Source organism: Octopus bimaculoides, chromosome 1 (genome assembly GCF_046866305.1).
Source record: "Octopus bimaculoides isolate indiv1 chromosome 1, ASM4686630v1, whole genome shotgun sequence".
NCBI lineage: Eukaryota > Metazoa > Mollusca > Cephalopoda > Octopoda > Octopodidae > Octopus > Octopus bimaculoides.
The window spans coordinates 58786299-58799133 of NC_142928.1; the positions used below are offsets into that span (position 1 = coordinate 58786299).

At 36.2% G+C, this 12835-nt stretch overlaps 1 protein-coding gene across 1 annotated transcript in view; it reads left to right on the forward strand.

Moving 5' to 3' along the window:
* The window catches only part of LOC106881379 (transcription elongation factor SPT6), a 43171-nt gene extending 33702 nt beyond the window's left edge, over positions 1–9469 (forward strand). The window contains exons 28-37 of the mRNA XM_014931746.3: positions 135–275; positions 1132–1238; positions 2992–3080; positions 3203–3318; positions 4458–4580; positions 6471–6631; positions 6839–7029; positions 7262–7327; positions 8036–8184; positions 8474–9469. Of these exons, the coding sequence (XP_014787232.1) occupies positions 135–275; positions 1132–1238; positions 2992–3080; positions 3203–3318; positions 4458–4580; positions 6471–6631; positions 6839–7029; positions 7262–7327; positions 8036–8184; positions 8474–8824 (1494 nt within the window). The 3' untranslated portion in view covers positions 8825–9469. The remainder of the gene's footprint in view (positions 1–134; positions 276–1131; positions 1239–2991; positions 3081–3202; positions 3319–4457; positions 4581–6470; positions 6632–6838; positions 7030–7261; positions 7328–8035; positions 8185–8473) is intronic.
* The last annotated feature ends 3366 nt before the right edge of the window (positions 9470–12835 follow it).

Consider the following 12835-nt stretch of genomic DNA (forward strand, 5'->3'; position numbering starts at 1 on the left):
TCATTTTAATGATTTCAACATTTTTTTAACATTGTATCCATCATTAATTTTTATAAAAGTATTAAAGATTCCAGTAAAAGTTTAACTTCTAATTCTTCATAATGTTTTTTTTTTTTTCATAAATTTATTTCTAGGTATGGAGTCATTTTGATGCCGGAAATTGTCCTGGATCTGCTGTTGGTGTCAAAGTCCGGTTAGATAATAGTGTATCTGGATTCATTCCAACAAAAATGATAAGTGATAAAATGGTTACTAATCCAGAAGATCGAGTAAAAGTAAGTCCGTTTTATTGTATATTGCTTGACTTAAAGTAGATTAGAATATGTTTAGGACAAACCAAACATTTGAGGCCTTTGTGAATCTGTCAGTATATGAATTTTGTGGTTTATTGGCAGCGAGTTTAATGTCTACTATAGGGGTTCAGTTACCATAAATTTGCAGAATCAAACATTTTAGACCTTGTTCTTCCTCTGAGATTGAAGCAAAAGTAAAAGTGTTGTTACTTGCTGAAAAGTGGACTTGAGTTCAATGGGATTGCTGCTAATGCAGACAGTTACTACCTGCCTTGGATTTCACAATTGATTCAAGTGCTTACTGTGCTTAGTGTACTCTGCGTTGGCACCACAGTGAAATAGGTTTGATTGTTAACTTTTGTAAGAGGTTATGTGAACATGCCAATGTCTACTGATGTAGTTGTGCTATGTCTGTTATTAGGGTGCAGTCTCTCATCAATAGTTGAAACACATTGATATTCACTGATATTTATGTTGATTTATTGGTTGTATTATATAGAAATAGCTAGATATGGCAAGCTCAGTGCTTTTATGCAAAGTCCTGTTAGTTTGTACATGTTGTAAGAAAATATTTAATGTTAACTACATCAAAGTGATGTGTGCAGAATGTATGAATGTTGAGTTAGTTTTTCTGTCCAGTGAAACTCCTCCTGTAAGATTGCAGTTTTGCTTTCTCTTCATTTACCTATTTGTTATTTCTTGCTTACTTTCTTCATAAGCTACCATCATACGTTTCTCCTTTTGTCTGCTTTCAAGTTCACATTGTAGATTTTTGTATTGTATCACACTTCCTGGTTACAATTTCTTCAAACCTCATCTATTTTCATTTATCTTTTAGATTGGTCAAACACTTCATTGTAGAATTACAAAGATTGATATCGACAGATTCCAAGTAGAATTGACTTGCAGGTCCTCTGATCTTCGAGACAAAGAAAACAACTGGAAGTAAGTAGTTTTATTTCATTTAAAATTTTGAAGATTACTAATAAGCATTTCACTATTTCTTTTAGTTAAATTGCTCTCTCCCTCTTTCGATTACCTCTCGCTTCGCCAGGACTATAAACTAACGCACACACCCCGATTGCCCTACTCGATCTGAAACCTCTACCGAAGAAATACGTATCCCAGAATGATGTCCAGATAAGAAATTTTCTGTCTTTTCAACCTCGTTCATACCCTTCAATTTATGCGCTGATCATAACACCTTACTTACTATTCTGTCTATTTCATTACCATGTCGTCAAAGTCATTCGTTTATTCAAGTTTATCACACAGTCACTTATTTCTATAAATCTGTCTTAGATTAGCTGACCGAAAACATTCAGATTTTTCAATTCTATATTACTATTATCAACATTTGCTGTCTCGTTAAACTATGCTACACAAATCCCAAAAGAATATTTCTCTCCCTCGTGTTCTGACCACTAACCTTAACCCCTCTCTCTGCCTTACTCTGTCTCTCTCAATCTTACTCTCTCTCTCTCCCTCGTTCGATTACCTCTTGCTTTGCCAGGACTATAAACTAACGTACGCACCCCAATTCCCCTACTCAATCTTAATATACCTCTGCCTCACTCTGCTCGTGGTGCACCCGCCCTCCCACCCCCTCCACCACAACCGGAATTTCCTATCCTCTTCACCTGTACCAGAAGTTCCTATCCTCTCCCATCCTTTGGTTGTCTCCCATGAACACTTCTAAAGACTTCACGCCACCCCCACCCCCTACTTAGGGTTTATCTCCTATGTAAGGTGGTGATCATATATAGTGCAAAAATATGATAGTGTAGTGTATGCAGGTTGAATTGAAGGCTACTGCTTGTTTATGAATTCTACCAAATGCGAGCTTTCTTTTCAGGTACATGACACTGTTGTCCCCCATCCCAGGGTCTCACAGGCCCATACCTCCCACACCCTCAGGGTTGGCACTTTCAACGTCGGCACACTGAAAGGTAGGTCTGGTGAGATTGTTGAGATGCTTGAACAGAGACGTGTAGATTTGTGCTGCATCCAAGAAGTAAGGTGGAGAGGAAGTTCTGCTAGGTTCCTCCCAGGCAAAGAACACAGATACAAGATTTTCTGGGCAAGGAACACAGACGGGGTCAGGGGCGTGGGTATAATTCTTGCGGAGAAATGGCTGGATAAGGTAATCGAGGTAGTCAGAGTATGCAATAGAATACTTAAGATTAGATTAAGTATTTTATTCTATGGCCCCCTGGCTAACCAAAACCTTATGAGTGGATTTGATAGACAAAAATGGAAAGAAGCCCTTCATGTATTATAAGAGGGTGTGCTGAAAAGTTCCTGGCCTTGGGTAAAAGAAAATACAGTTTTTCTAAGCCCTGTAAAAGAACTCGGAAGTGTGGGCCTCCAACCAGGCTTTTTGTGATATCCTTAAAGCCAGAAACTTTTCAGCACCCCCTCATATGTATGTCTGTGTCACCTTGTCTTGACATTGCATGATAGTTGTAAATAAGTGCTATTGTCATATAAGCAATATCATTCATTTCTAATAATCTGTTGAAACATATCTGGCCTTGGAGAAACACTACTTTGTTTTTGATTAGAGAGGGGAACATTTTAACTATGTAGTTAATTTTTTCTTTTTTTTATATTCAAATATTTTATATTGTCTTTCTTTCTTTCTATAAAGAATACTATATCTAATTCCATTTATTTATTTATTTTTTCTTTTTTGAAGACCCCAAAGAGATTTATATTTTGATTATGAAGCAGAGAAAAGTGATGCTGCAAAGGAAGAAGAAAAACGGAAAGTTCAAGCTCGACAAAGTAGATATTAATTTTGGAGATTTCTTATTTCTAAAAATATGCAAAAATAGCTTTTGTCTGTTTTTTAAATTTTATAGAAACTTGTTTGTTAAACCTGTCTACTTCGCCTTTTCTTCTTCCAGCCTATATTAAACGAGTAATTGTACATCCAGCTTTCCATAACATAAGCTTTAAAGAATGTGAGAAATTGATGGCTAACTATGACCAAGGTGAAGTTATAATACGTCCTAGTAGTAAGGTAATTCATGATTTCTTATTTTATGACTAATAACACAGTTTATGACAACTAAAATATCATTGCTCCCTGATATTAACTTGTGCTAGAAATATACCTGAGATATATCCTGATTGTACCCTTGTAAGCTTTATTTTATTGGTTTATGTATTCAGTTGACATGGACATCTCTATTGACCAATTAAGAACATGTTGCAATTTATGATAGTAACTTTTGGCATGCAATTTAGTTATCTAATTTAGATAATTTCTTCCTCTTCCTCCCATTCGTTTTTTGGGGGGGCAATATATCCACATGCTACATAACTGACACCAATTAAATGCAAATTTGACAATTTTTCTCCCTCAGAATTTTGAAAATACTAAATGGATGTTTCTGTTTTACTGTTTTACATTAACATTTTTCATCAGTAATAGTGAAATTAAAGAAGAAAAAGTTATAGAAGTAAATGGTTCACTCAACATTCCATAACCAGTTTTCAGGTCTTGCACAAAATTTAGATAAAAATGCAATTTTTAAAAATACTTTTTCTTGTAGTATTACCAGTAGTGAAAAAGCACTATATTTAACCAGGTAATATGGAAAAGAAAACCTGTAAAAATTGTTCAAATCAAGAAATATGTCAAATATTTAAATATAGAGATTTTTTTTCAACTATATTGCATGGTTAAGTTTTACAGGAAATATATCATCAGTTAAGTTGGGGATTTTTTTCTTTTTTAATTTTTAGAAATTTTATTGATGAATGATGTGTGAATTGGTGGTGACATGTACACGCAGTACTGGTAGAATTGGTGAAAGTGTGTCAGACTTGAGAACATTGAACCTTACAGATGTATTTAAATGTGGATAGACAGCTCCTCTTGTAATTAAGACTTTTATGGTTGCAAGAAAAATAAATAAAGCTGTACACAGTATAAGCAGAGGGATGAAAAGTTTTAAATTTTGGTCCTAGTCAGCTTTACCCCTCATCCTTTTGGACTTGATAAACTACCACTGATATTCTAAAAGTTGATTCAATTTCGCATAAATTTGTGTAACTAGTGAAAAAATGATTAAAAATTACACTATATTAATCTTTGAGATAATCGTTTTGTATGTGTAAAATTTTAAAATTGTACTCTATTTCTTTCTTTTCCAGGGAGCTGACCATTTAACTGTTACTTTGAAAAGTGCTGATGATGTTCTACAACACATAGATGTGAGGGAAGAAGGAAAGGAGAATGCATTTAGCTTAGGGCGATCTCTCTGGATTGGAAACATGGTTAGTTTTGAATGTTTTCTCTTTCATCATCATTATCGTGATTTAACGTCCGTTGTCCATGCTGGCATGGGTTGGACAGTTTGACTAGGCTGGAAGGCTGCACCAGGCTCCAGTCTGATTTGGCATGGTTTTCTATGACTGGATGTCCTTCCTAATGCCAACCACTCCGATAGTGTAATGGGTGCTTTTACGTGCCATTTGCGTGACACCGGTATCTGCCACAACTGTGATTTTGCTCGTCTTGATGGGTCTTTTTCTCAAGCACGACATAACGCCAAAGGTCTTGGTCATTGCCTCCGTGAGGCCCAACACTCAAAAGGAGCTTGGCCACTTTGCCTCCATGGGGTTCACTCAGAAGGAACTCAGCCACCTTGCCTCCATGAGGCCCAACACTCGAAAGGTACTCAGCCACTATGCCTCAATGAGGCCCAATGTTCAAAGGTTGATTTAAAAATTTTTTTTTTTTTTTTACATGTTACCAGCATGGGTGCACTTGGCTTGACAGGTCCTCTTAAGCAGAGCACATTGCCAAAGTTCTCAGTCACTATTCATTGCCTCTGTGAGGTTCGAAGGTCATGCTTTACCACCTCGTCCCATGTTTTCCTGAGTCTACCTCCACCACAGGTTCCCTGCACAGTTAGAGATTGGCACTTCTTTACACAGCTGTCTTCTGAGTACCGATCCTTGGTGAACCCCCTACTTGTACCTTGAATTTTTCGCTGTACTCGTTGCCCACCTTCACCTTACTGGTAGCGTTCATGTACAGGGCTTGTATGGCTCTCACCAACCACTCATCTATCCCTAGTTTCTGCATTGACCACCAGATAACAGATCAGGAGACTCTGTCAAAAGCTTTCTCCGAGTCAACAAAAGCCAAGTACAGAGGTTTATCTTTGGCTAGATATTTCTCTTGCAGTTGCCTTACCGGAAATATAGCATCAGTGGTGATTCTACCTGGCACAAACCTAAACTGCATTTCATCTAGACTAAACTCTCTCCTTGGTTAGTTGGGCTATGACTCTCTCCGCAACTTTCATCGCCTGATCCAACAATTTGATACCTCTAATTATTTCTATCTAAAGCATCACCGTTACTTTTGTAGCAGTTGACTATGGTGCTGCTACACTAGTCATTGGATATGACTCCTTCATAAACCGCCTAATTTACAATACGGGTGACTAGACCGTAACCCACATTACCAGATATTTCAAGCATCTCAGTAGTGATTCCTGATGGGCTGGGGGCTTTCCCTGTTTTGTGGAAAGAGATTAATTGTTTATAATACTTTGTACTATATAATGCAGTATAATTCTACATTGAAAGGGAAACTTCCAAGATTAGGTCCATAAAAATTAGAAGAGTTTGAAGTATTCTGCCCAATGATAAATCTTTATAGGATATGGAATATGATTTTCATTACATAATCCATGTTTTTATGTGTCAGGACATGTCTCCCATATTTCTTAAGAAATATCTACAAGAGAAACTGACATTATGATAATGATACACCTTAAAATTTCTTATTTAAATCTTTCTACTACGTTTTGCTCCTAATATTACACAGACAATCAGTTTATGATAAAGCTTCACTCTCTTATGGTTAAGTTGTTAGTGAAAGGAACAACATCACTTCATAGTCAAATTTGTAAATTTATGCTATAAATAGAAATGTCACAGGAGCATTTCTGTTGTTGTTAGCAATGTGAAGAACATAAATGGTTTGTGTGTGTGTATGTAAATCTAACGTAACCACTAAGGTTGCTTAGGATGTGATTTGAGTGAAAGATTTAAATATTCTAAAAATTTAAGGTATTTAAACATTTAAATTCTCTAATTGACTGAATAAATATGGCCAGTTTTATAATTCTCTATTTCTTGGAAATTTTTCAGGAATTTGAAGATTTAGATGAAATAATTGCCCGTTATATTCAACCAATGGCATCCTTTGCACGTGATATTATGCACTTCAAATATTATAAAGAAGGTGTTAGTGCCAAAAAAGATGTAATTGATAAATATCTGATTGATGAAAAGAAAAAAGCACCATCTAGGTAATTATAATCACACTTTTATACTTAAGTTGTTCTTAACAACTCCATACACTGTTGTCATTTTTGTGTTATTGTACAATGAATTGCCAGTATGCTGCTATGACTACATCTATCAAAGATTGGAGTATATACAAAATATTTTATTTGAAAAATACAGTTTTCCAATTTGAATTAAAAGGAAAAATAATGAACATGTTTCTTCTTCAGGATTCCATATGTATTGACTGCTTCACCTCAGTATCCTGGAAAATTTATGCTTTCTTACTTACCAAGAAACAAACCTAGACATGAATATATTACTATTTTACCTGACGGATTGCGATATCGATCACAAACTTTTCATTCATTAAATTCCATGATACGTTGGTTCAAAGAACACTTTCGAGAACCAATTCCAGGTTAGTTGCTAACTTACTTATATTTTCATGCTTTCATTGCTGTAAGTTGGTAAATGGTATCTGTGGTGTAGAAAGATCAAGAGAAACTTAAGAAGTGGTTACTTTGAACTTAAGATATAATCATGTATATTCAACAGGTAAAACAAAAAAAAAAACACGTGACTAGGTAAATAGAATACTTTTATGAAGAAGATTTTGTGCAAACTTCTATATTAATATTTATCTTTTACAGGAACTCCGTCAAGTAGTTCTAGAACACCTGCTCCATCATTTACTACACCTGCTTTGAGCATGCAAGGTATTATATTTCAAATTTTTATAAACTATTTTTTGGGATCTTTTTTAAAACGGGGGCCACATTTTTCATTAACGAAACACTTTGAAACTTGGAACACTGGTAGAATGTGTCATATAAAACATCTTTTTCTCTTAGTCTTCTTTAAAAAAAAAGAAATCCCTAAGTTATTCCATGTTAAAGTTGTCGTATTTCTGTAATTTCAACCAATCACTGACGTCCATTCAGCCGATATACATTAAGTGCCGACTACATAAACAAACGATTCTGAAACAATTCTGTCGGTGATAGGGTTAGGGTTAGGGTAAAACAGCAAATTTAAAAAGAAAAAAGAAAAACGAAGCTATGGAAATTAAATACGCTTTACACCGCTTAATCAGCCAAAGGAGTAAATGTAAACAACTGAATACTTGTCAGTGATTGGTTGAAATTATCGAAATAAGACAATTTTTTACATGAAATAAATTCGAATACAAAAATATTTTTCTGTTCTATAACACAAAATAGATAAGTATACGAAGTTTGAAAGTCTTTCGGTACCAAAAACACTACGTAAAACATTAATGAAAAATGTGGCCCCCGTTTTAAAAAGATCCATTTTTTTTATTAGTGCAAATTATATTCCAATTACTTTTATGAACTACATGTTGTTATATAAATTATAGTTATAGGATTCTATTCATGTTTCAATATTGTGTCTATAATCATTAGGTGTAGATGCAGCAACAATTCACCGAGCTGCAGCTGGTCTTCCAAACAATATTTACAATACTCTGGCCCAAGTAGCTACTGGAACCCCTCAGCATATTGGAAGCAATTCAAATTACACTGGTGCATATAGTGGTGGCAATTATTATCAGGTGAATTTTTATTTCATATCTAATAATTTGCATAATCTAATTTTATTTAGAATATGTAAATTATTTAATATACCAAACATTTATTGTAAATAATAGTCATAAAAAATAAGATTGTCTACTGATATTACAGTTTGTACTCCTTTTACATTATTATAAGTTTCAAAAAAAGTTTGTATTTCTTTTGAAAAATAATATTTCATCACTTATTTCAATATATAATTTTCCACTAAATTTTTTCATAATCTTAGTTTATATATCTTAAGAAATAAAAATTTCTTTTCTCTTTTAGCCTATGGCCACACCAATGATGACTCCAATGTTAACTCCATCATACCACAGTCAAACACTGCAAGCAACACCAGCACATTCATTGGCTACACCTTCTTATCAGCCTACTCCAAGGTCTGCTATCTGGCCTGGGGCCACACCAAGTCGCACTCCTCAAAGAACACAACCTCGCCCCACAACTAGTAGTACTGACTGGGCAAAAGCTGCCGAAATGTGGGCTAAGAGAAAACAAAGTGGTGCCTCTACTCCTAAACCAGGAACTCCACGGCATGGCAGCAGTCCTGCTGTTAGATCAGTTCCTAACACAACTGAAGGGACTGGAGATGCCACACCACTTATAGATGAACGCTAGTTAATATAGATTTTTTCTTTATTAGCTAACGGAAATGGAAGACAGTAAAATTTACTTTCCTATTTATAGGAAATCTTTATATATATCCTTTAATATCACTTATTAACTTTGTTCTTTATCATCTTGTGTTGTTTTTTTTTGCTTTTAAATGATTTCATCTGAAACTAGAAATGTTTTTGCTTTATATTTTCTTTTAGATTTTTACCATTATTATTGTTTATATACATAATTTTTTCAATTCTAATTTATTCTTCTAAGAATAATGATGGCAAACTTTCATTAAGAGAATTCCTGATACTGCTGTCATTACTACATCTTGCATATATCAGCAAAAATGAAGTGATCATGTCTTTATTGATTGGATTAATCAGATAAATACTTAGGTTCAAACTATCTTTCTTATTAATGCAAATTATATTTCAGTTACTTAAGTATTAATTAAAAGCAAAATGCCAAACAAAATATTCCAGTTGGATTTAATTTTAATGTAAGTCAAATACCTCAAGTTATATATTATCTTATTTTAGTTCTTTTTAGCAGAAGATGTCTTTGAAAGCAAGTTTGTAACTAAATTTATTTGTTCACTGTCTGCTAGCATGTCTTTTCGTTTTGATTTCTGTAAATAAAACCTTTGCTCCAATCAAATTTTTTTTTTTTGTTTTGTTTGTTATTTTATTTGAGAAAATCAATGTGCTGAAAGTTGGCACTTGGGTCATTATAGTGTAAACTCTAACTTGCCAACAGACATCGAAATATTGCTAGTGAACAAAGGAAATTCATAAATACTACAATCATGAGACTGATCTACCTTCCGTGAAAACATACTTTTCCTCAAAAAAGAGAATTGGTGTGAGGATCAAGAATTAGAACCATTAATTGGCATAGATGATTACTAGGAATTTCTGAGAGAGGCGATTGTATTTTTAAGGATATTGCAACAAGTAACAGAATTGGAATAGTGCCAGACAAAAAAATACCTTGCAGTATTTAGTTACATTCTTATGTGTTCTGAATCAAATCTCACCAAGTTTTGCCTTGCCAATCATAATTATGAGGTTAATAAAATATGTACTAGGATAAATTAAAATGGCATGCTACAATAAAAACCCAGTCTGCAGTGTTTGAAGATGGGAAGAATACTTGTCAAAAGTCCTTCAAGAAAGCAGATAGTTGGAAGCACCATCCAAATGCATTAAAATATGGTGCACAAGTGCTGCATTTATTTTAAAATAAAGTATTAAAATATCTAAACTACATACAAAAAGTGTGTCACCAAATAGGAAATAATTCATAAAATGAAATGAAGGAATAAATGAAAAATTCTGTAGAATTGCTGAAAAGTATTGTGGGTGCCTTTTCTTTTCTTTTTCTCATTTATACAGAAAGGGATAAAAGATATATACACAAAAATATGTATACACATACAAATAAGCTACTGTAGCTAGTGTTTATCAACCTGGAGAAGGCCTATGACAGGATACTTTGCTCTTTAATTTTGTAGTCACTGAGGAAGCTAGGAGTAGAGGAATGGCTTGCAAGGATTGTACAAGTACAGTCAATAATATGAGTAAAGCTGCAACTTTAGAATCCTAATAGGAGTCTATCAGGGGTTAGTTCTCAGTGTCCCTTCTCTTAGAATTTAAGTTCCAAATGTGGAAGCAAAACTTTGTATCAAGAGGTTGAAAGTAAAGTTAGCAAAAACTAAAGAATTGATTGCTAGGAAAGAAGACAGGATCCTGCTACTGAAACAAAAATTACCTTGCTTGACATGCAGAAAAGAAGTCGGAATTCCACAAGTTATACTCACTGTTAACTATGGAAACTCACAAGGTGAAGTGGAATCACAGACAGTGAAAGTAATGCATGAGGAGGATACAAACAAGGAAAAATTCTCTCAAATACTCAAAAGGCTGCCAATGATGATGATGATGACTGGTGTACACCTAGAAATTCATAAATGACATATATATTCGGTTTTAGAGCTAATTACTTGCAGCAAACTGTTATGAAAGACATGAGCTAAATGAAATACACATTTTCCTTTGTCATTTATTTGGAAATATGCTGTGTGTGAGAGGACCCGGCAAGCCAAGTGAGACCATAATCCAAGGCCTCTGCCAGGGGAGTAGCCAGCCCGCTTATGCATACCTTTTCTTCATTGGACACTAAACTCTGCTTGCGAAGACCTTTTGAGGCAAGTGAAATTAAAATCGAACTAAATTTGACGACTGGCACCCATGCCAACGTCTACTTCATTGGACACTGAACTCGGCTTCCAAAGACCTGTTGGGGCAAGTGAAAGCAAAATCGTGATGGCACCTGTACCAGTGGAGCGCTAACAGCAGCGTCCAAGCGTGATCGTTATCTGGCTTCCATTTTAGTGTCGGAGTCCATGCATTTCTTTCTTTCCTTCGATCGTTCGTTTCCTTTCCCGGAACCTCACTGGGGAGGGGAGTGATGTAGTGAATCATTGCAGGCATGAAGTGGATTCGATCCATCATAACCAAATTTCAAGTAACAGTTCAACAGAACTTTTCTCATGGTGAAACAATAGTTTTTCTGTGACAGCAGTTTTACATTTGCCAGATTGCCTTAGCTAGGCCAAAATAATGTCTTCACCACTTGTCTAGCCTCTCCTAGACCACCAAAAGCTAGAATTAAGATAACAAGTACCACCAACTAAATCCATTCTCAATGATATGTCTATCCTTTTAGATAGTTATAAAAGCAAGAACCCCAAGCAAAAATCAGTTAGTCACTTGATGATAACTCAGTCAGTCAGTTGGTGAGAACGGAGTCTGGCTGACAGGCTAAACAAAACGCCATTACAAAAAGAAAAGGGCAAAGAGAACGACTATGGTATCTCGCCAATGAAGCAGTTGTTACATCCCACACTAACTCACTTTCTCTTCTCTGCACATTACCATATCTCTCTCTGTTGTTTACTAATACAATAAGAACATACAGGCCAAAATTAACTTTTTTACTTCGCATGTCCTACGATTTCATCACCTGCCCGTCAAGGTTTTGGTATTGTATAATGTAACGGTATTTTCTTCACAACTTCAATCACTGTTCTTTCATCCTTACATAATGAAGAATTTCAACCTTTACATACATATATATATATATATCATCATCATCGTTTAACGTCCGCTTTTCATGCTAGCATGGGTTGGACGATTTGACTGAGGACTGGTGAAACCAGATGGCTACACCAGGCTCCAATCTGATTTGGCAGAGTTTCTACAGCTGGATGCCCTTCCTAACGCCAACCACTCAGAGAGTGTAGTGGGTGCTTTTACGTGTCACTCGCACGGAGGCCAGTCAGGCGGTACTGGCAACGGCCACGCTCAAAATGGTGTATTTTATGTGCCACCCGTACAAGAGCCAGTCCAGAGGCACTGGCAATGATCTCGCTCGAAAATCCTACGAAGGCCAGTCAGGCAGTACTGGCAACGGCCACGCTCAAAATGGTGTATTTCATGTGTCACCCGCACAAGAGCCAGTCTAGGGGCACTGGCAACGATCTCGCTCGAAAATCCTACGAAGGCCAGTCAGGCGGTACTGGCAACGGCCACGCTCAAAATAGTGTATTTCATGTGTCACCCACACAAGAGCCAGTCCAGGGGCACTGGCAACGATCTCGCTCGAAAATCCTACGACGGCCCCGCACAAGAGCCAGTCCAGGGGGGCACTGGCAACGATCCCACTCGAAAATCCTACGAAGGCCAGTCAGGCGGTACTGGCAACAGCCACGCTCAATGGTTTATTTTATGTGCCACCCGCACAAGAGCCGATCCAGGGGCATTGGCAACGATCTCTACGAAGGCCAGTCAGGCGGTGCTGGCAACGGCCACGCTCAAAATGGTGTATTTTATGTGCCACCCGCACAAGAGCCAGTCCAGGGGCACTGGCAACGATCTCACTCGAAGGTGCTTACACATGCTGCGGGCACAAGTGCCAGAAAGCCGACGCTGGGCACAGGTGCCATCACGAGCCCCAATAAGT